General features: G+C 33.9%; 1 protein-coding gene across 2 annotated transcripts in view; it reads right to left on the bottom strand.

Moving 5' to 3' along the window:
• Positions 1-7039: 7039 nt before the first annotated feature.
• Positions 7040-25310, bottom strand: part of LOC115449011 — a 41229-nt gene continuing 22958 nt past the window's right edge. For both annotated transcript variants that reach the window (XM_030176666.2, XM_030176667.2), the window contains exons 2-6: positions 16327-16447; positions 12263-13895; positions 11411-12186; positions 9893-10022; positions 7040-8796 (exon numbers count right to left, since the gene is read on the bottom strand). In XM_030176666.2, coding sequence (XP_030032526.1) covers positions 8748-8796; positions 9893-10022; positions 11411-12186; positions 12263-13895; positions 16327-16414 — 2676 coding nt within the window. In that variant the 5' untranslated portion in view covers positions 16415-16447 and the 3' untranslated portion in view covers positions 7040-8747. The remainder of the gene's footprint in view (positions 8797-9892; positions 10023-11410; positions 12187-12262; positions 13896-16326; positions 16448-25310) is intronic.

Raw genomic sequence — 25310 nt, 5'->3', positions numbered from 1 at the left:
CTACATGGGGCGGCGGAAATAAAGTGACTTACACTCAAAAAAAATATAAATTTCGCACTGACTCGGTGTGTTGCCTTCACAATGCTATACAATTTCCGCAGCTCGCAGCCATTCGTAGCCCTGACGACTTCCTCTGATATCAGATGCATTAGCGTTCGCAAAAAATATTGCTTAGGATATTTACTTCGCACTGATACCGGGAGAATTATTCGCAAACGCAATCGGACCGTAGTCAGTTATTTACAGAAACATGCGCTTGGTTGACTTATCGATATTCTGCGAAGTTTGTGTAGTCGTACATTTCAATCACGATTTGTATCTTAGTGATTGTAGCATTTTGTTTATGAATCGTATTGCATATAAAAGAAATGACTATGTTTTTCAAAGTAATCCTGTGGGAGGGTATTTTTTAGATAGCGCCCACCGTTTAGGTAGTGATAAACCAATATCTCGTTCCTTTGAATATTTTGGGGTGAGCCTGTGTACATCCATACAAATAGCTAATATTATTGCTAAACCATCGAAACACTAGGTTGACATTACCCATTTAAACGACACTGTATTTAATATCGCTCCATGTAATAACTGGATTATTGTATCTATATTTATATGTAACATAATATAATGAAATACTTAACAATTGCAAAATGTGTAAGTGCTTTTAAAAAGGAATTATAACCCTTTTTGACTGACGAACTTGAATACATAATTTAAGCTTACAGGTATATTCTCTAAACTTAGGTAGAGAAACAGCTTGTGCAACTATACTTCTCTAAGTTTATTACAAACTTATGAAATTGACATGCAAGATTATAATATTTTCAATTAGAAAATTAACACTCATTAGAATCGTCTCAACAGAGGTTCATAGCCAGTATCTTATCGATTTGTCAGGCAGTACATGCTATAATATTAGGTGACATTTGATTCATCAAAATATTATACTTATTTATCAGCGCATGACGTCAACTACGTTAACATAAAATACATAACGCGTTTCTTTAACGATTAGAGTAAAAGTTGGTTTGAATAGCGAGATCCGTCATGGTGTTATTGTGACGCCTGGAGTCGCCACTTGGCCCGAATACCTTTGTACTGCGACGAAGCGACTAACCGTCCCTTTGTTGCGTTGCCACACGCCGTGTGTCAATATATTTAAATGCATTCACGAAACCAATGAAAAAGTACATTACCTCCTCATTACGTGTTCGAATATTACTGAAATAGGAGTACTTAGGGCCGTCGAAGATCACGCGATCGCCAACTGCGTGTATCGCATGATGCAGTCACGCAGTTACAGCACATTTATTTTCTATGCTAATTTTGCTGGTTTGGTAGAGATAAATGAAGCTAATACTATGTCACGTAAGTTTATCGCTGGCTAGTTTATTAAAAATATTTACATTAACTGACGTATTCGAGTAGATAACTTGTTTTGGTTAAGATAAATCGACGTATAGAAGGAAGTTAATCAAATTAAACTTGAATATAATGAGCGTCTGATAGTGGCTGCTATAATTAAGCAATGAAACGTGATTGGGTCATTACCACTAAAAAGAACATTATTTTGTAATGAACCGGTTTTCATTCGTAGATATTTTTGATACAATATCATTACGTAATTGTAACGGACACGGCAATATTTTAATAATTGGAGTGAGATAAAACAGTTATTGTTAAGGTTGCGCAGTTAGGTATTTGCTCCTGGGTAGTATACGTAGTACATAATATTTTATTACCTAATACAGAGATAAAGGAATCTATGTGTCTTATTTTTAAAATAAATATATTAAAATAAAACAATTGGTTTCGTCTAAAAATCCGCAGTAACTAATTAAACTATAATAAAAGAAAATCTCAGCTACGCGAAAGTTAATAAGCGCTAACGCAATATTTACAGCTTAGAAAACTGTAGTAAACGTTAGAAATAACAATTAGTAGTCACAGTTTAACATAATAATAATGGTTAAGGAAACGTGGGTTTGGTCAGTAAAAAGATCTGTAGCTGTTAGACTTTTAGTATCCTGAAGACAAATACATAATATTGTATTGATGGTTCTGAGGCTAATTATCGCGATATCTTTTTTACAACATTGTTTTACACATATTTGGAATTAGCACACTCTTCTGTTTTTAGAACCTTGTTTAATTTTATTTATGATAATGATATTATTTTCGTAATTTTTTTTACAAGTACTCATATTTTTTTCTGCAATAGCATTCGAGTTAATCTGATTGGCTATCACATACCTAATAAAAGTACGGTCAAATTTAGAATTAATATGATATTAAACTAAAAAAAAATAAACAAACAGTTATAATAAGCAGGTAACTAGATGCTTAAGTGCATGGCTGAACATATACTATATTTATTGTGTAATTAAAGGCAATTTAGAAGCGGAACACACAGCTGCTATCTTTTAAGAGACATCACAGTTAGTCCAACTTGTGAAAATTCTCAACGCAAAAGTTACATAAATCTTCGGCGTCTGGGGTGGAGAATAATCAGACTGGACCGCTCCGAATTTGCAATAGAGTGTCTTTTGCGAATGTCTTTTGTAATTTTATTTTAAATGCCAACCTGATTTAATTTAGCAGTTTTTGTTAAAAAATTATAAAATTTCTCAAGCTTTATGGTGTAGAGACTAGAGGTAGATACTTAACAAAATATTATAAAAATAAGTTCAACGTTTACTTCTAACAAACGTCTAAATATTTTTTACATTAAGCAAAGTGGACTATGTAGCCTTTATATAATTTATATATATATATATATATATATATATATATATATATATATATATATATATATATATATATATATATATATATTAATTTAGAAGTTTAAGTCTGAGTCATTTGTTACTCAGACTTAAACTTCTAAATTCTGCCAAATATTTAGACGTTTGTTAGAAGTAAACGTTGAACTTATTTTTATAAAATTTGGTATATGCTTAGAACTTAGATCATGTCCTGGATTCACACATGGTCTACTTTTATTCCGTTGATTTGTGCCCATTGGAAATTATAGAGTTTTTTTATACTGTTTCTTTTTTTATAAATGGCACTGGCGTCAAGCGGTGTTTTAAGGACTTTTGTAACAGGAAAGGATGTTAATGTCGGCGAAGCCACAAACAACACCAATTTGTTAATATTAATTTCAACGCTAGGTTACTTTCCATCTAAAACTTTATAAATACAAGACAAACTCTAGAACATTTATATTCCCTTGGTCTTACAAGGCGTCCCCTATCATAAACAATTCAGTATTTGATACCTAGCGTGCAATAATTTTTGGTTAAGCTCGCCCCGCGGCACGATGGCGCGGCGCGGTGAGAGCATGCGAAATTAGCCAGGGGAGATACATTGAAAGGGTTCTGCGTGTAACGATGCAGGGGATGCATGACTAATTTTCTTTCCGAAACCTCAAAGGGTTGCGTAAGCTTTGAAAATATGCTAAAGTTGTACTGATGTTTTTGTGGTTAAGTTTACCTTTAAAACTGTAAGTTAATGTTTTCAGTTCCAAAAATATTAATATTTTTCTATAATAGTTTATGTTTGAGAAATGGTGTATGTACCTGTCTCATGAAGCTGGTAAGGTTGGTAATGAGTTGATTGTATACCTAAATATTACAGACTGCAGATGTGATCCCCTCACGAAGAAAAATAATTTTGTTTTGAATTTGGGTTTTGTAGCGTCGTATGTGCGGAAATCTTATAACATGTACGTAATATGTGTGAGGTCAAAACTATCTGTTTTATTGGTTATATTTATCTTATTTTATTATGACTATAGTTTAAAACTCCGTATACCTTAAATTAAAGGGAAACACATAAGATCACACGATAATCAAAGGTGACGATAATAACTCGTTTCAAATTAGTTCATGATGCGTCGCGGCGCTTTGTCATTATCGCTTTTTGAATGTGATAATTCTATGGTACAAACTTGTACATATTAGCTCGTTGCCTGGCTGTTGACAGTAATTCATTAAGATTAACAAGTAAACAAGACGTTTCGCCATGATAAAGTGCGTAGAGCGTTAGCCAAGCTCTTGTTAGCACAACTCATCATCAAACTAGATTATGTGATGCCTAACCAACATTATGTAACTGTAATTGAGGACTCGTTTACCCTTGTTTGCTGGTATAAGCGTGTATAAAAAGGTGCTTAACTGCCCCTGCGTCGAGAATTACCGTTTCAAATGTGCCGTACTTACTCGGAAACGTCGAAGTGATTTGCTGCTGGTTTAAACGAACGCTTTTTTGCCTGTCATGCCATCGCTCTTAATCTGTTCAAAAGTATATGTAAGACATTTTAATAATGATAACTAAGGAGTCAATTTAAATTTGCTTGTTGTTTTCCTTTTATCGCAGACGGTTATGGAACGAAATATAAAAATAGTGTTAGACGCATGCCTACTGCCAAAATCAGGAAGCTCTAAAAACAGAATAGGCGAGTGATGTGACGATTGAGGATTCAGGTCGTCACGCGACGTCTCGCTTCCGTCCCTTTATGAAAACGATTTACGTCCGCGCTGGTGCACGCTAGCTCTCCATTGTTTGTGTTAAAATAAACGCGGCGAAAGTTTCACATACCAATTAGATCGATTTGATGGCTTCCGAGGAAACCATACGGGGCAATGCGCCTTAATGGATATTCTTTACTACAAACAATAAATGAGCTGATGGCTGTCTTTCGCTTGTAAATCGTTAACTTTCTACCTAATTACTTTAGACCGAAACGGTTAATTAGCGTAATCATTTAGAGTGTTTAGTCTAGGTAAATACGTATATAAAATATTGCATGTATCCATTGTTGTGTGTTTTCTTTATGTTATATATTTTATATCCGTCCGGATAGCGACCGCCATATACAAGGTGTTAAAACCCGCCATAGTGGCCCACGTAAGTGTGTCGCGTTCCGGGATCAGCCAATGTATATCTGGTTCCAACAGGCCGGCATAATTGTATCGACTGCCGAGGGACAATTATCTTTCGTCAGTCGACATTGCATTAGACCCCACTCCATTAGGTGCACAGTGACTTTGACAAGCCCATATAAAAAAGATTTAATTTGCATCGTTTTCTTACTATATACTTATAAATGTGAAATTTTGAATATAAATAATGTGACGGATATCATTTAAGAACTTAAGATTATGAGGCAACAATTTTCTGTTGCAAAGCAAAAAACAAATATTTCTTCAATCCTTACCTAAATTTCGACCTTTTCAATTTCTTACCCATGTTAGACAACACTCCGCGAAAGATAATCATCAAAGGTATCGGTGTCAACCCGTAATTTTGGGTCGTCAAATTCAAGTTAGTTACAGTCACCAGAGGCCACTACTATAGATGCAATTGTCACTTTAATAGTATTGTATAAAATGAAAATAGCTCACTGCTGCTGTAATAAATTATTATTGTGTTGTGATTCTACTATAAAACCTTGACATATCTGCGCGGGGCCTTAGTTATCAGAGTGATCTTGGGTACAATATGTAGATTGTCGATAGGTACTTACATTTATTTCTAACGGTATAATAATATAAGCTCGATATAAAATATGAAATATATTTAATGTATAGAATAAATGGGCGCTGTTGAAATTAAATGCTCAACGGATTATTTCGAGCTGATTTAATTTTTACTCCCAGCGTTTCGAAGACTGTAGCTTTCATGGTCACGGGAATAAAGTAGGTACATTTGCAGTATGATTTGTTAAATATACAAGATTTAAACCTGTGTTACATTAGTAATTGATAGGAAATCCGTAGTGAATATTCTTTGACGATATGGATGTTTAAAACGTATGAGTAGTTATAATGGATTACTATAATTTAAAGTTAACTTTTCCAAGTTCCAGAATCCTTAATAATTTATTTACCTACTACTTTACTAATGAATAAAATATTTTCCTAAGTACCTATATTTACTTACCTATTATGAAATAGAATCATGATTTTAATATTTTAATTATGGATCCCATTTTATCTAGTCGCGACTTCTTTCGACAGGTTTAATAAGCAATGCGAGATTTCGCTATAGACAACATTATCTGCTTCCTAGAGTGAAGCATGGGGCAATAAAGAAATAGTACAAAGTAGGTATATTTTTCCTAGTCGTAGGTTTGACCAAAAAGTTTATTCTGTCATCTGACTTCGTGGAGCGAACTATGATCGTATGTAAGATGTAGCTAGTAGCGCCATCTTTTATACACTTGGTTGACTTGTTGTCTTGTCTTGGTTGTTTTAACGCCATCTTATGGAACAAAGTGTACTTTACATATTATGGCTATTTTCCTACATGATTTTAAGTTTAATCTATAGGTGGCGCTTATTTTGAAAAAAATACACTGATGTCTAGAAAAACATACAAAATTCAAAAAATCCCTTTACTATCTTGTTTGCTACCTATGGCGTAGTTAGGTGATTAAGGGTTTGGGTGCAAAAAAGAAATGGCGGCCACAGTCCAGTGTGTGTAACAAGCAAAATTGATACGAGGACCTGGGCGGGAACAAAAAGGTCCCAGATGAATTATTTTGGTAGCTAAAAATATGCTTGGTTAGTTTTCAGAGGGTGGTGAACTAAATCTAAAAAAAAGATTATTGGTCAGGATTCGGTAGATTCCTAGTTGAAGGGGGCCAGGGGCCCCTTTGCACTATAGCGCCTAACAATAGATCCGATAGAAATTTTCTTAAAAATAATACCTAATAAAGTAATAGGAGACATCTCTGTAAAATTGTTGCTCATCCACCCTAAATTATCATGTTTCTATGCAAAAGCAATACAAAATTAACTATTACAAGTGTAGATCCTAAAACTATTCAATACAATCGGTATTGAATAGTTTTAGGATCTACACGTACACTGTTAACACGTTGCTGAAGCAACTTTTGGCGTCATACTTCATAAATCATAGTTTTGTAGTGATGCTCGGCAACATGGTGACAGCGTCTGCGCAACGCTTTATTGTTATATTTAAATGTAAAATAACGAAAGCAATTGCAGTACTTAACGCAAATGAAACAACTAAATATTTTTGTTTATTATATTGAACAATAACTAAATAATTACAAATGAATCGATGATATGCATTCTATAATAAGCTTCTCTATAATGTACCTGTGAATGATATCTACATAATATATTATAACATTTAATTTCCTGCACCGAATGAATCGTTCGTTAAAACACGGACGTATTTCAATCGGTCACTGCTGCTAAAGCGACAAACATTTTTAAGCGCTCTACATAGAATATAATTTTACACTCAATAATATAAATTAATAAATAGATTGACTGCATAAGAAAAATGTTCACAATTTCTATTTGATTTATCAGCGTTGAAAAGTACCAAAACATACATTTTTAAACGAATTCATGCATTTTGTGAAATTATCATAAATAGAAATATCGATTAAACAAGGTCATTGTACTGAAAATTGATTCTCTGACATGAAAAAAGAGAGTTTTACAGTTTTGTGGCCCATTTACGTACAATTTAATAGTCAAATAGTTATTTTGTTTCGACATATCTATTACAAGAGCACAGAGGCGGCTCTAACCCATGTGTCGCCCGTGTGCAAGAGATTCCTTGGAGCCTCCTAGGAGACAAAGAGATCTTTAATAAATTTGATAATATTAAATCAAAAGTTATTGTGTAAAGTAAAGCCTTAACACAGGCGCAGGTTGTTTGACAGAGCCAGTGTCGCGAGCGATGCATGTCTCCGAACGTGTCGCGAGCGGCGCTCGGTGCCTCCTAACACGCTGCGCCCGTGTGCAGCGCACACTCTGCACAATAGGTAAAGCCGTCTCTTCAAGAGCTACAGTTAACAACAACTAATAAACTTTATATCTAAGTATATCCGAGAATGGACGAGAAAAAAAGAAGTGTTTTTTTTTTAATTGTGTATCGCTTTCCAGTACAGATTTTTATTTCCATTGGTTACAAAATGATTTAAAATTTATCACAGTAGAAACATATATTAATGAATAGCCCTCATTTACCTAACTGTTATTGCACATAAAACAACAAATCTATAAGAATTAGGTATAACTAATAACAATTTTATTCTTAATTAACATCACTCTATTATTTTTGAATTTTGTTATTTTCTATTTGTATATTTAGTAGTAACATCTATGTTTATTTATTACTAGGTAGAAACATACTACAAAACCCTTACTAAGTACACAACTAACAATAAGACAGGAAATAGGTACCTAAACATACAGGACTACCTAATTTTTTATTAATCTTTGGGATTCTCTGTTTCGGTATCCGCTACGTTTGAGCTTCGCAATAAAATATGACAATAGAAAATTAAAGTCAGGTACAGATTCTTTAGAAAAGATATCATAGTCATCGTTAGTTTTGTTTCAATTCATTTAACCTAAGTGAAAATGTTTATGATGTGCAACGGCTTATTTAAAATGGCACAGTTCTATATATTTTGGATTTAGATAAGATAAGATCTACGTTGATTACATATTTAAAATCAGTCCATTAAAAATAAAAGAAATACGTGTAATTATACTTACTGTGAAGAGTACAAACGAATGATTAGCTTTCGGATAAGACTTTGATGATAATAGTTTAAACACAGGTAAAGTCATGCATAGCTCAGGCATAGACTATTTAAGTACCTACCTATTATTACGAGCATAAAGTTGTAGGGAACGTAATAAATTTATGAAATATAAATAGATTCATTGAAGGCCAGAAGTAATAAATATCTTCAATCAGTCGTCGTCATTTAAAAGATCTGTGCACGATTTTGCTTTGGTTGATCTGTAATCAGAAAAGGAAGCATTTAATCAGATGTATTTCGTATGAAATGGAACATAAAATTGAAATCGTAGGGACATCGATTCTTTAATATAAGGACGTCTGATCTAAGTTAAATAATATTGTTATAGTCACTAGTGAAGAAAAATATTATTATTGTTATATGTTATAGAAACCTTAAACTGATTTTGAAAAGAGCAACATCAGAGTTTCTTGCCCGTTTTTCTCTGGTGAAAATTTCTTTCCGACCTGGTTGGTGGTAGAATTTATATTGACGGAATCTAAATAATGTATAACATTTTATGGGTTCAAATAATCAAAACAATAAATAATAAAATATCGATCTTTCGACTATCATATAATCATCTAAAATAACACTTTATGAGAAATAAAGACTATGTAACGATATATATTTTATATTATATCCTTGTCTTTAACACTTAATAGAAAGAGACAAATACGTCAATTACGATGGTTAGTGACAGGTAGATCTAGCTGTTCGAAAAGAAATCTCTACCAATAGTGATTTGGTTTTTTGTTGTGTAATTTATTCTAGAGTTAATATTTTGTTAAACGCAGTATAAGGACCCCGTATTGCAATAGATTATATTTATTTTACTTTTCCCTTCTTTAATGATGCTTACCATATTTATAATATTTTATACCACTTTTCCTGCTTTTGTACGCTGCTCTCACATTTATAGTACATTATTGCATAAAATGCATAAATAAATTAAATATTTAGCACATCTTTAAATGCATTTTGTTTCTAATTGCGCTATTCTGAGTTGCTGCAGCTTTAATCATAATAAAATGCAATTGATTATATATAACTAAAACAAGAGTAAAGTACCCACAATAGACAGACAAAAAGAAGGCTCGATAGATTACGAAGATACCAAGTAGGTATTACAAAAAGGTGTTAGTTATAATATTTCGTATCATAATCCGTCAAGGACAACCATTTCTCGTCAGTCAACACTTTGTCTAGATTTCACTTTGCTTACCATCAGATGCCGTCCACCGCAAAGTGACCGCTTTGCCCTGGACGTATCAAAAAATAAAATAAAAGAGTATGAGAGATTAAAATGACACTTACTGTGAATTTTTTACCCTCCTACATATTCTGAGTTCTATGGGTCCACTTTTGACTGCTTTGAAGAGCGCCAAAGCTTCAACGTGAGCGAGCTCATGGCACGCCTGTCCGTTCACTGCTAACACCTCGTCACCTGAAATCGAAATTAAATATTAGTAATTTCGGTATTACTTCGTCTTTACCCTAGAATCACTTTAATGTAGTTTGTTTATTTTTATACAGGACTTTATTGCACTCCAATAGTGGCACTGGCGTTAAGCATTTGGAATCATGATGTTAAAACAATTTGGGTTAGTTTTTACGATCGTATAGTTTAATGTAAATCGTCTTTAGGGAATTTAATTTTAAATCGTGATATACATATTTACTAAAACTGTTGCCCAACTTAGAAATTGAACCTGGGAGTTCCTAGTCTACCCACGTAACAAGTATAACCAAGACTGTCTATAGATGCAATAAATACCCCAGTAATTGAGTATTGGTTTAAACTTACGTCGCTGCCGCGGTAATATCGGAATACGAGACCAAAACTTAAATTATTGATTTTATATTTACTGTTGTTTAATGATATAATGTGTAAAAAATAATTCTTATTATGAGTAAGTAAAACATGCTGCATGTTTTTCGGTTTTAACATAATATTTGACGTTATTTTGTTTTCTCAAGCTGTATTGATTTGTAGTGCTTTTTAGTTTATAATCGTATTTGTATGGGGGACTGAACTATAACTCTAACTCTTATAAGAGTTTTAAACATGTCTATAAGATTTCTAGAACATCCCGATTTTATTAAAATGCTTTAATAAAGCGTGCGCTATAAACGGGAAAAATACAATAGGTATCTTAACTGTAAACCAAAATTCATATCATCGTATATATATTATTGACATAACATAATGACATACTGTTGTATCGTTATCAGTATGATAAATGAGTCATAATAAATGTGATAAGAAATTATTAAAGCATTAGATAATCATTTTCCGGTCTCCCAATAAATTGCATTCTTTTTTGTTTATATTTTATTGTTTCGATATTTTTTTCAACTCAAAATCTTAGTACCTCACATGTAATGCTATTTAGGTAATCATTGAATTTTATTGTTAAACGTTTGATTTTTAGTTACTTTACAAAACCTATAGTCTTATATTGTTAACTACTGCAATAATTAAAGTGACAGCAACTAACTTGTAGGTACATCATACCGGCGAACGCACAAAAGGTTAAATATTCTCCATAACGGTTTCAATGACATTTGATTGGCTCATAATTATTCAGTGGATGTCACTCATCGTAATATACAATAATTTTTATTACATAAACATTGGTATCGTATGCCACGACACGTCTAGCGACAATAACTTGGTTTGATATTGTAAGTATGCTTTGTAATTAATATATCACTTCTTTGAATCGGTACAATACTACGACGTGCCTTTATCATTGCATTCCAAAGCATTTATTCAACAACAAATATTGAGATTCTAACTTCACTTATATTATAATGTTCGAATGCACGTACCTGCTTTCAGTCTTCCATCATCCACCGCTTGCCCTTGCGAGAGAATACTTTTTATAAATATGCCAAGAGGTCCTCGAGGCGAATCTCGGCCTCCGACAATTGTAAATCCCAGCGGCTTCTTGCCATGACCTTTTTCGAAAGTGATGGTGTGGTATGTGTGCGTTGGTGCCCGCGGTTTTCGGGGAAGCGTGCAGAAATTTGCTGCATTTTGTGTTTGAGTATCACTTTCACTGTCAATTTTGTCTTTAGTCCGATCGTGAGGTCCATCCGGCGTATCAACGTTCACGATATCACCGGCACAACTGAGCGTAAGTCCATCTTTATTAGCGCCACCGTAACTGACGACCTGCCGGCGAAGCAGCTTGTTATTCATGCTGCTGTAGCTCGCGTTATGACCTTTGAGGAAGTGTGAGTGCGCGCTCGCCGCGCCGTCCGCCGGCTCGTCCGCTGCTGATAGTGCGCTGCGATTACATGCGGACTCATCCTGCGACCGCCGCCGGTCCGTTTTGACGTCATATTTATCGATATGTTTTTCCTTCCCTAATATGATTGCGTTTTCGTAGTCCACTGAACTTTCCCGCATGAGGACGACGCTTCTTTGGGATGGTTCCCGTTGTCTAGCATCAGGTGATGTTTTGTCACGTTGTCTACAAATCACAATGTCAATTTCGGCAGCACCAGATTTTAGAGCTTCTTTGGCTTCAGACATAGTGAGGTCGCGTAATCTTCGACCGTTCACATTCAGCAACTCATCGCCTATACGCAAAGTTCCTTCCCTGAAAAAAAAGTTTTACATTTAAGATTTACTAAATTTTTTTTGTAAATTGTAATATAAATATATCATTAGCTTACTTTTCAGCTAATCCTCCTGGAACTACATGAGCGACTAAATATCCTATATGGCCTTCATCAGTAAGTTTTGTTTTAGCTATAAATATTCCCAATTCATCAGAGGGATTCCTTCTTGTAATTTTGACTACTTTAAATTCAGATTTTTCAGCTTTAATGCCTCTCGTAGGTTTTCTGCAAGGTGGTATAGGAGGTATGCCAGAGTCTCCTAAAGTAGCATCTCGTTGCCGCATTTTTTGTTTTTCGGTCAGTTGTAAATATTGAGGCTCCTCATAGTCACCTTTATTCTTTGGCATACGCCTGAGGATCTCTTTGCGATCAAGAGAGAGAGCTCTTTGAGTGTGTCGGGGTCTAGGCCTTGGACATTCTTTTCTTTCTCTACTCATCCTTCCAGATGTTCGTGTTTTTGCGTAGCTTTGATCTCCAGATACACTTCTTCCATGAGACGGCACTAAAGTGTTCGCATGCGATGCAGAACTTTCACATCTAGACGAAATTCTATCACTATCAAAGATCGAGGAAGCTGTTGATTCATTGACTAGAATTCCTGAATCTGCGTCTTCCGTATCTTGTATTAAAACATTTTCATCGTCACACGATACTTGATAGGCATCATCATGAAAAACAGAATGTCCTTTTTGAAATTCGTCTAAACCGGGTAGGGCGCCGTAAGAAAAACTGCGTAATTTTGCCCTGACACCGCCTCTCTTTTTGCGGCTTTTACTAACTGCACTAGAGTGTTTTAAATTCTGTTCATTATTACAATTATCATATTCATCATCATTTTCGCCGCCCTGTTTGTATAATCTTGACAGAAATTTATTTGTTGATGACTTGAGATATCTGTCTGACATGGCTCGTAGTTTCGCGGACAGGCAGGAACTTGGACCAACAGAATCTTTTCCATCTTTAGTCTTAAATTTATCAGTCTTTTTGTATTGAGATTTTAATGACACAGGGGCTTCGCTATAAGGTTCATAATCATCGTTAAAAATTTGATCACTAGATTTCGATAGTTTCGCACCCGCTTTTGGAATCTCATGATACCGATCACATTCTGAACCTGAACTGTAGCATCTAGTACCTCTATTATTGAAACATTTACCTTCTCGCCATTGACAATCAGCAGGACTAGGAACAGTTTTGGTAAAAAAGACATCATCGTCATAATTAGGCATTTTTACCCACGGATTGTGATTTTCAAATTCGATATGTGTTTCGGGGTAAGCGTTGCTATAGCGACAATTCGACACATCTTCGACATGTCCGAAACCGCTGCAATCACTTCCAGACGTTGATGCGGCATCGTCAGCATGTCGAAGTGGTCCGTTAGATTTGAAACACGACAGTTTAGTATTTTTTACTTTGTCGAGCAACGGGTTTCGCTTTTCCCTATATACCATATACTCTTTTTCTAAAGAGCCTCCGCGGTTTTTACGAGATGTATTATAACTTTCTTGTGGTGAGATGGGACCGTTTTGCAGCGATATTCGACGTGTGACGGGAGTTTCGCCACCGCGATGACAATGGTGCGGTGATTTTTCCACTATAATTATTTGGTCGCTTAGATTGTAGAAGTTGGTTTCAACCGAACTGCCGCTACTTTTTCTGTTAGGATAGCGGACTGGTGACATATCTGCAAATAAAATAAATACAATATTAATAAAGATTTAAAATCATGAAATACATCTTACTGTTTACACTAGTTTCAAGTTTCTAGCAAATTGTACGCCACTTTCTAAATTTCTAACTGCCGTATTAAATAACGAATGGATGAAGTGATAGATATAAATATCAATGTATTATGCAAGATGATATGCTTTCTCTCCTATCCATTACAAGTTTATTGTTACTTAAATTAAGTAAAGAAAAATCTTCTTCATTCTGAAATAAATTTCAGAAACATATTTAAAGCTTGTGGAATTCCTATAACACGTAAATTTTGACACTTGATTTTAAAAAAAATTACTAGACTTAAATATTTCGAAATTGTTAAATTTAACGTTAGTATATAGAATATTTATTGTAACTTATAAGCAAAATATGTATATAAGTTATTTTACAACAGAGACTAAGAGCACCTACTATCATTTTGAAACGTCGTCCCAAACCAAGTAATTAATGTAGCGTCATTAAATAAAGAACATTGAGTTCCCGATGCGTTGCTAGCTCACCCGAAGATACAGTTACATAATACAAGTACAGTTAGCATTGCAAAAGTGATAGGTCAGCGTGGACTATTAATTAGTATGACAGACCGTGTTATAAGCAACGTGTGATTGCGACTCGATAATTCGAGTGTTGATGAGAATACAAATACCATGAAATAAACATCGAGATATTTCGTGAAACAGAGTAAGTGATTATTAAGTTGCGGTGGAAGATATGGTAAACTTGTTGCTCAGAAACACTAACTAAGTAGTTTGAAACTGACAGTTGCTTCAGCAACTTCGACATCTTGTAGTACAAGTGGTATAAAAACGCCTCGTGATTGAGTACCGTGAGCCACTTGATAGTCTATATCGAGTTAAGAAAATGCCAGCATAAAAGCAACAGATGCTAGCTATGATAGGTTTAGAATGATTTTGGGTTGTATTCTGAATTATGACCTAATCGTAGTATTGTGTGCCAATAATCATCTGTTTTGTGAGTAACTATATCAGAATTTTAGGTATTTGACTTAAACTTTTTTTAAATGTTATATGATGTTATAACATCGCTATATTTATTTAGGTTTTCCAGCAGACTTAACTATAAACAACACAGAAACACTATAAGGTACGAGATTATTTCTAACTAAAAACGTGTTTATTGTTGTTGAATAACATTTATTGTAGAGGGGGATAATGATTTATTATGAAATCCTAGTACGTACATATGTAAATGTAAAAGGAAAACGGATTAAAATTTATTTATAAACAAATCAATATGGACAATTGCAGCAAGGAAATTACTAAATAAACTATTGTGACGCATTGCTAGCCTCAGAGTTACCTAATAAGTGGCTGATAATTGGGTTAACTTGTATTACCTAATCATTATTGTTATAATGATAAAGGATAATGGTTGTTACATTAGTTTTGCGTAACTTTCCTGGCAATGAAGTCTTGATTGTTATTAGTTACGAATTAATATTAAATTATGTACAGGTGCGGAGAATTCCCAGGAACGCAGATTTTCACCATGTTTTCCTTCCTTGCTATTCATAAATATCAATAAATAACTTCAGATATCATTTATTTAACGTATAAATATGTAGTTTTAATGTAGAACTGGGATTATTGATGAACATAAATTTATAGACTGAAAATATGTATATGAGTTTTCGTTAGCACGATTAACTAAATTTATTTTCCCTTATACACACATATATACATTACTTTACATTAAGTACTCTTGTATCTTACTGGTCTATTTTATTTATGGATTTAATCTCTTGGTTTTTATTTAAAATCAAAACAACCGATCAAACCCACGTGATAATATTTTAAATGGACTGAAGTTACTTCCTTATACTTCAAAAACATAATTTGGTCACACTGTTTTATTGATGAATGGTTATATTCCTTTATTTACCATATTTTCTTTACAAAATAGGGCACAAACTATTACAGAAATGGTAGAGCCAACACTCATTCCGTAGAAGGTGTTAATAAAAACGCACAATTTATTTGACGCCAACACAGAATGCGTCGCCAATAGACAGTTGTAGTTGCTTGTTTTTGTTAAAGTAACCATTAAATATATTATGCATGTGTACATTTATAGGTCTTTCAAGGAGAAATATATTAACGTCTTCAATGCTTCGAGTTGAGATCAAAACATTCTTAAGTTTCCTTTTTGTGTAGTTAGGAACTTCTTTAAACGTCAGAATAAATATTAGCGAATTACTTATAGTTATACGTATTCCTGCTTTTATTTGTTTATCCTGAACTTACAGTTACTGATTTGCTGGACTAATTGATGTTGATGAAAAATTACTGAGAACTAAATATTAGTTTTTAGTTAATATTTAGTTAGCGTACGGTTTGGTAAATAGAAAGAGTTTTGAATGTGTGAGTACTTACCAATCCTGGATCTACGGGTGGATCGTGGCTCCATGTCCGGGGAGACGGCGAGCAGCCGCGGCGGCTCGCCCTTTTTGAACCACCGCATTTTGACGTTTTGATATTACTCCATCCTCAAGCACTGGAACAATTAATTTATTGAGATTAATTTAACTTCTCTAAGAGTCGCGGAGAAGTGTTGGGCAGGCCAGCATAAGTTTGCCGACAGTCTGGGCATGTATTTATCCCGGTAGGCAATAGCTGGTCTGTGCCTCTGGCATGGTTTTAGTCCATGGGCGGTATCGTATCTGGTGCAACAGATATCTCTTTCTATACAGCGTGGTAATGTTGCCAACGTTATGGGCACCTTTGCGTCAGGTATGGTCCGTGGCGGCCGCTTCGATTAGAAATAAGCAAATGTTTACAATAATGTTCAAAATTTATCAAAATTGTAATGATTATTTTAATTTTGTAATTTATCAATAAATAATTTATCTAGCCTATACTACTGCACATGCACACGGCGTGTAAAGCACCAGCGCAGCTACGATAGCCGAGCTTATTTTCATTCTATAATGTGATGAGGCTATTGCCACTTCAAGTATAAATTCCAATCTCGTGAAACTTGCAGTATCGATCGTATCGAAAAACTCGCGCAAATTTCGATTATCCGGCCCGGGAATCGAATGTAACATTACACTCGTTTCACAGTTCATCGCTGCCACTGAACTAATGAGGCGATAAATTAAACCACATAACAGAAATGTTTATAAATTCCCTTTTACCTCGGTAGGCGAAATTAGTCTTACTTAACATATTTTTATGACCAAGAAGTGGAAAAGTTTGCTGCCAAAAATGGCATCCTCAGGCTTTCGGAGGGTTAGGGCTACGCAGACGGCCGCTATATAAGCCGAAAGTTTTTAAACACATATAACAACGTAGATTCATTATGTATAAGGACAAAGGTTATATAAAAAGCGACTGATTTATTTATCCGTGCTAAAGTTACATAAGAAACAAGAAAGATTTTATTCCTGGGACGAACAAATCCCAAACAAAAATGTACATCAAAAGACAGCATAAAATTTTAGCAACAAAAGGAACTAACTCTTAACCCTTATATTCAGCTTCTTACTGGAGTAGCATCTAACCAATACGGCTCTACTGATTTCCGATGAGAGACCCAGCTGATACGCGGAAACAAATAAACTTAGATACACGGATCTAAAGAAAGTGGTTCCACAACAATCTCGAGATAAATGTTGATTAGACTTAATACCATTTACTTCGATGAGGAAATCAGTCCACCGAGACGCGTTACTTACCACAAATGGATGTAATGCTGTTTATTCCCCCATGAGTAGTATCAATGGCGGAATCCATGCAGGAAATACATGCAGGAAATAGATGCCATTCGTTCTTAATAAGATCTTGGATTTCACTTAGAATTACTTATGTGGTGCAATGTGTACAATCTTTAGATTCAATTCTTCATGTACTTTAATATTGAAAATGGCTCTTTCATTCTAGTATTTTTATATATGCCTACTAACCTTTAAAAATGAAAGTAACGTGTCATTGGGACTCTCCGTGGTAACATCAAGCCAGTTAATAAGATAACATTACAAAACACAGTTAAAGTATGTAATTGCCTATTTAACCACTGAACACCTCAAAGTCATTAAGTTGAGACAGGTTTCAAAACTTGGCCGTCTCCTTTTACGACGCTATTTGCAACTACATAGCTCTCTATAAGTAACAGTGTGTGACAATTTGCATAATTGTTAGCGCTGAGGTATTTATAACGTGTTACTTCGCTATCTTCTAAATTAAAACTTTAGAAAAACTGCTGGCGACGAGTTAAAATAATTGGATGTCCCTTTTTAGCACGTCATTAGGAACATAACCGGATCAACGTCTTTAATCTAAAGCTGAGACCACATTAATAAAAACTGGTGTATTGCGCTGTGGTGGTTAATTAAAAGCAAAACGAATCGTTTGCGACGTAATAAATCAATGCAATTTCACCGTCATTTTTGGTCTCATCGACGTAAAACCAATTGTTAATGTAGATACGGCTTAATCTGTGGTCTAGAGGTATGATAAAAAAGATTAATTATCACACTAAAGTAGGACTCGGTACCTACTACTTACATTGCATCAAAATGTGTTGAACCATTACAACAGGTCAACACGACTTACAATGTAGCAACACATCAAATAAATTAATTATCGCACATACAATCTGCGCGTGTCACAACATAACCGTCAACTAAACATCCATGACAACGCATCAATCATGAGGTACCGAATCGAATAACTCGAAACGAAACTTGACTTATCGAATGTAACCTTGCTCGAGGCGCTGTTGTGTAACGAATCAAACTTTTTCGCCGACGAATGCTTGGAAATAATACTTTCTATAGTAAATGAACGGTCAGTTATTTGTGTCAACATATCGTTATCCACATTCCAAATTTAAAAATGTTGGAATTTCGTGAACAGTTCGAGAGGGTCAAAAAGATGAGATCCTTTTGTATAATAAACTTAGTTCAGAATTTTTCGATGTCTCAAGATTAAAGTAAACTAAGTATACATAGGCTACATATTTTTTTGTCGTCGGACCATTAATACATATTTTTATAGTTTGGGAAGGTCAAATTCCATTTTGAAAACCCGAATCTGCGGAATTTGATAATACATTATAGGCGCTTGAAGACTGTAACCTTGATTATCTTAAGTGACTAATTTAGAGAATTTACTGTCTAACATATGCTAAAATTGTGTCCTTTTGTTTGATAAGTGTATTAATTTCAAAGAGTAAAATCAGTATACACATTCATAGTATCTAAGTATAATATTTATGAAACTAGAGCTTCAAACAATATTTTAATTATACACATTATAATATGTATATAAGTCATTAATTCAAGTATAATAAATGAAAATAAAGGTAAAAGCATTAAGTACATAATTCTTCAATAATATGGCAATCTAGCAACAGAAGAAAAACATCTGTAAGTAAGTATTATTAATAAATTTATAGCTTACTTCATTCCACACAAGGAACTTAAATGTGTACAAAATAAATGGTGAACATGTTAAACAATGAGACAGTTTTGTTACACTTACTTTATACTCAAAGGCGACAACTTTACGAATTTCCGCATACAAATTATGCAGGAAGTAAGTAAGGAACCGACGAGACACTCGTTTTACTAATGTGTTTTGCGGAAGTATTTTGCATTAATCATTTATGTGAGGTATCGTCACTATTTACATTGAAATTATCCAATCTAGTTCAAGAATGTGTATTTTTAAATTTGGAATTACCATGTTATGTCACAGTGTTATGTATCCGTAATATCTAATAGGTTTAATTGGAGAGTTTTTAAATATGTAGAAATTTACGTTTCGAAATATTTAAAAATTTATATCAACTCATTACTTATGACGGGTCGTACACGTCATAATCTTATAAATTTATCATAGTGACTCATGATAGCCTAGTTAAAATCTGTTTAATTATAATTATAATTGATCCAGAACAACTAAAAATTTATTAATTCAATAATATTTCGCGATAAATATTTTGTTTGTTGTCTTCATATAACCACAGATATAGAAAAGCAGTTTAATCGAAAAGAAATTGAAAGATACAATTGCCCATAATGGTGAAACAATGGTCAGCATTTGTAATCGAGCATCACTTTTATCGACGTTAAAACAGAAACCACATTACGTTAAAGAACTTTCCCATTTAACTTTGTAATAAACTTACGTAACTGAGAATAGAATTTCAAATCGAACTCGATAAAGTGTGCGTATTTATGTTTGGAAATTTTACGTGCTAGTTCGGTTCATAACTTAGATTTAAAAGAATCTTTTACTATTTTTACAGAGTGTAACAGGGAAAAATAAACACGGTGTGATTTTTTAAAAATCGATAAAAACTAAGTGCACTAAAGTGCGTCATTGATTTATACGCAAAAATGCGTGCGGACATTTTTGCGGCTGTTAATGCGCATTGCGTCGTATGAACACAGTCTCGTAAACATACCATCGACGTTCATTCATATATGCGGGCAGGAAAACGTTGTGATTCATTGGCTTTGATGATGTAAGGAGGACATTTTCGAACAAGGAACCTATTAAGTGCATTCATTCCTTGTAAAATAATGGCATTGTTCGTCGACAATGCGCAATGGTTTCATGGCGTATTCAGGATATATGCCAAGCATACAAAGAAGTGTTAGTAAATGCTAGGGTTGAATGTCTACGCGACTTAGGTTCATTATATTCACAATAATAATACCAGGGTAGTTTATATGACCCAATGCTGGCCAAGGTTCTCATCTACTACTGAAAAGGCTCAGGCCTTAGTCTAACACGTCTAGTGGGGTTTAGCAGACTTCACATACCTTCGAAATTCTTTCCGATTGTTTCCTGTTCATTCATAATAATTTAAAGAGATGTTTAACACTATTGCATTGATTCCCAAAGTGGTCCAGGTGGACCCTCAGGGGTCTACGGGACATTTTAGGGGGTGTTCGTTGGCCTGACCGAAAAATAGGGGTACACAATTCGTAGTCGGAGTCTCTATTGGAATACAGGTGGCTTTATCAGATTTATAACAGATTAATTAATCATACGTTGTATTGAATTCGTTATATTTTATCATACTGCGTATGAAGTTGCGTTGTTTTTAAGATGTCTGAAGAGGGAGTTGGTTATTGTATACATCGTAATACTGCGAATTATGTCTCTGTAATGCTTGTTCTAGCTATTAGCTTTTGGGGTCAGCTTCGCATGTTAGTACATTACGTTTAGCGGGACAATAAGATAACCCGATGGGGTTATCGATGTCATAAACATGTCAAGGCGAGTCTGGCAGATGATTACAAAATTAAAAGGTAATAAAAAATATAAATAATTTTCTATGCATATTTTTTCAGGTGTGGAAACTTATTATAATAATATTGTGTAATGTCACACAGGTTTTTGGAAATGTATATTATGTACAAAAAAGAATCAATTTGTATTTAACCAAACAGTTTCTATAGTCGGTGATCGAAGAACTTATTGGAAATTAATCCAAGTCTGATTCCTTCGTTACGTAATAACTATTTGTTATGAAGGATCACCGATTACAGTAAGCCTTCAAGCTGTCTGGAGGTCACCTTTCGGTAATAGTGTGCGTGATAATTGGCAACATTGAGTTTCGTAGTTTAATACAAAATATGTTACTGTTGACTATAATCTATATCGCATGTCGCAATATTTCAAAACAAATTGGGCATTAGTGAACATTACTGTTATATTATGTATGTTAGTACTCTTATCTTATTTTTTGTGAATTTTTTTGAATGTTTGTTAGAAGTGAAGACATAATTCGCTGAACGGATTCGAGTGGAATTTAGCACATGGATAAATTATAATCCGGGGTATACTATAGGCAATTTTTAATCTCGGTGATTTGGTGTGATTTTTTTTTTATCTGATTTTTCACAAAGATTGCGATTTGGATCTTTATAGTGATTTAGAGACTAGTAATAGGAAAGACTTCTTTCTTGTCGCATATAACATAATATTTTGTTGAATTATATATCTGGTTTTTAAAATTGCATTAATTAGATTCTACAATAAGATTATACACAGAACACAATGCAATTATAAAATTACGATCGAATTGTAATTCATAGAAGTTTTATGGTTTTGAACTCAAGCACGATCATCAAAATTAAGTTAAACATTATACTATGCAGTCAACATGGTGCAAGCTACCATTTAGTGGTTACAAGATTTTACGAGGGTGCATTCTGACTTTACTTGAGATATACCTAGTCTTTGCGTTATGATGTTGCAGGATTGTTTATGTTTAGCTATTTTAGTAAAACAGTAAAATTTTATTAACGCTCGCGCGTGGAATGTTGATCGTGAGCTTTTCTCACTCATTTACGTGTGTAGACAACATAATGTTTCAAATTACTATGACTACGCATCGGCGAGTGAAATATATTCTTTACGATGACCTTGTATTATTATGACCGTTTCAACACGTCGTTCTAAGAAAACATTATACGGCATCCTCGGAAACCAACTTACGGTATACAGACACATGACGCCGAGCGATTTCTTTGAAATAGCCTTGTTTTATGATTGTCAATCAGGCTTGGTTTACCTTTGTAACCAATAATTAACTTAATGCTTTCTTATACCTAACATTTGCGAACCGATATTGAAATAGAGACAAAATTAACTTTTTTGTGATTGCTTTGAATGAGGAATGACCACAGTAAAAATATGATCGAACACCTTGAAGATAAAAAAATTGTTTGGTAGTCCACTGCGCTCGCCATCCTGAGACATGAAAGATATCCTAATATGAGATGTTAAATCCTATTATGTCCAGTAGTTACACTGGCTCCAGTGTTTTTTCACTGACTATTAATTCATTCGGTTGCTGAAATTTATCGATAAGTAAGCAGAAATTGAACTTCCTGAGGAACAAATTAGTTCAGCTAGAAAGAAATTTCCTTATTGAAAGACATTGGAGTGCGTATATTCCGGCTAAATGGAGCAAAGAAAAATATACCTACATCGTAAACAGCGTAGTACAGCAAATTGGATTTTATAAATTTTATTAATATCTCTCTTAGATTTTTCTTACGATTTATTTTATGTCTTTTACATAACTTTTATTTGTACGAGAAGTAATTATAATTTTATATAATGTAAATCAATTAAGCACAAGTATTGCAGGAAAGTCTACTTAAATAAGACAAAACAAAAACGAAATCAATTGCCAGGATACAACGATATTTAAAACGAATATCATTGCCAGGATATCCTTTATCATTCCGCGCGGCGAGACATGAGTAAGCCCACATGAGAAACGCTTAGTCTCTAGATTTGGCAAAGTTGGTGTATTTCATAAATATTAAAATCCAACAGAATATCTCTAGACGCGGAGAGATAAAAGTATTTCCTTGCAAAACATTATATTTTGAGAATAAGAATGTTCAGTATTTTCAAACACTACGCTTTCTTATGTCCTTTTTATGTGTTTCGTCTCGTAATGTTTCAGGAAGAAATACTAGTACGTAAGATGTAACGACATGCAGACATAATTTATAACCCAATTTGGCATCACACCAACAACATTTTCATACTAATCTAATATTTTATCATTTTGTTCAAATATTACACGACTCATAAAAAGTTAATACGCGTGCTGTTACGTTTCACGTAATAGATAGCTTTTGCCATTTTATGAAGTCATTTTATGGATCCTATGAAAGAATTTATAGGTCTGCCTAATAATTCGTTGCGTTGATTAGAAAATATAATAGGCACGCGTGTTGTACTGATTCTCATGTTTTGATCTAAGCGTATTTTAATTGCAATGATCTGTAGGATTTTTTTTGTAGATAAAATGACGAACGATCAACTATGTCGCCTGGTGAGGGATCATTTTCAACATTTATAATACCAGAGCAATTATTGATGCATTAACAACGTCCAAGTTAGATATATGCTGCTTTATTAATTTAATAATAACTTCTAATAGCACAGAGCACTAATCCAGTAGTAGTATATAACGGAATAAAAAGTAATGTATGTCGTCTCCTCCACCACATAATTTACATGCATACTGACAGCTTGATTATAGCGTCTGGTTTTGATTTTAATCCTTGGTTTCAAGTGAAAATTCCTTGTGTGGAGACATGGATCACGTTTGCTAACTAATCAATATTGGGGTCGCGATACGAGTGGGTCCCACGGAATACTAATTTTATGAATATACGGATGTGATGCGGTAGGTGATAGACCTCTCGCAACCCAATACTAGTTGATTTAAAAACGATATCGAAAAAGGATTTTATCATAAAGTTATCAGGGTATATTTTTAAATATTGATAAAGATGGGTTCGGCATGTTAAATTATGTTCTGATGTTGTTGATGGTCTTGAGATATTTTTACTATCTAATTAGACGGTAAGCGGCGATAGCCTAGTTGGGTGTGGAACGGACTGCCAAGACGAATGTCCGCAGGTTCAAATCCCAAGGGCACACACCTCTGACTTTTCTAAAAAAAAAATCATGTGTGTATTCTTTGTGAATTTATCGTTCGCTTTAACGGTGAAGGAAAACATCGTGAGGAAACTTGCACATTTGAGAAGTTCTCTATAGCAATTTCGAAGGTGTGTGAAGTCTACCAATCCGCACTAGGCCAGCGTGGTGGACTAAGGCCTAATCTCTCTCAGTAGTAGAGGAGGCCCGTGCTCAGCGGTGGGGAAGTATATAATACAGGGCTGATATTATTAATTAGACGGTACAACATCTAGCATAGCGTAGGTTTAAATTAGTTTAGATAGAAGGGATAATACCTACGTTAATACGTATTTAAATATCTGAAAAAATATTATTCATAATCACAATTGTATTAAGTATGTTAAGAATGTTGTTATAAGCACTTTGAACCTGTAACTCATTAGCATTCAAAACGACATAACCATAAAATGCGATTATACGAAATAAGAACCTAGCAACTGTTTATGATAATATTTCTATTGTCTCTTGTTTGTTTATATCTTTATACAGTAATAAAACAGTCATGGTGCATAGTCCCTACATGAATAGGAAAAATACTGTTAAAATACTATAAAGAACAAAATTTTAAATGTGTTATAAAAATAATTTTATACTTTGCACTTTCTTTAAAGGGTATATTGAGTTCGGATTAACATCACTGGTTATCAACTATTAGTGCTAGCATTCTATTTCGAACTTTGTTTGTTCATCCGATTAGTCATTATACTAATTATAAATTGCAAGTACCTATATAAGTATGGTGGGTCCAAAAATCGTATTTTTTTTTATTATGTAGGTACCGACCATACGTTTGGAATGTAAAAAACGCATAAATATACTGGATGGCTTTTAAATATTAATCAATACATAATTAAGTTAAAATAGTTATTATTATTAATATTTATTATATT

This window comes from Manduca sexta, chromosome 25 (genome assembly GCF_014839805.1).
Source record: "Manduca sexta isolate Smith_Timp_Sample1 chromosome 25, JHU_Msex_v1.0, whole genome shotgun sequence".
NCBI lineage: Eukaryota > Metazoa > Arthropoda > Insecta > Lepidoptera > Sphingidae > Manduca > Manduca sexta.
The sequence above is the reverse complement of the archived record's forward strand: the minus strand, read 5'-3'. Positions and strand labels throughout refer to the sequence as shown.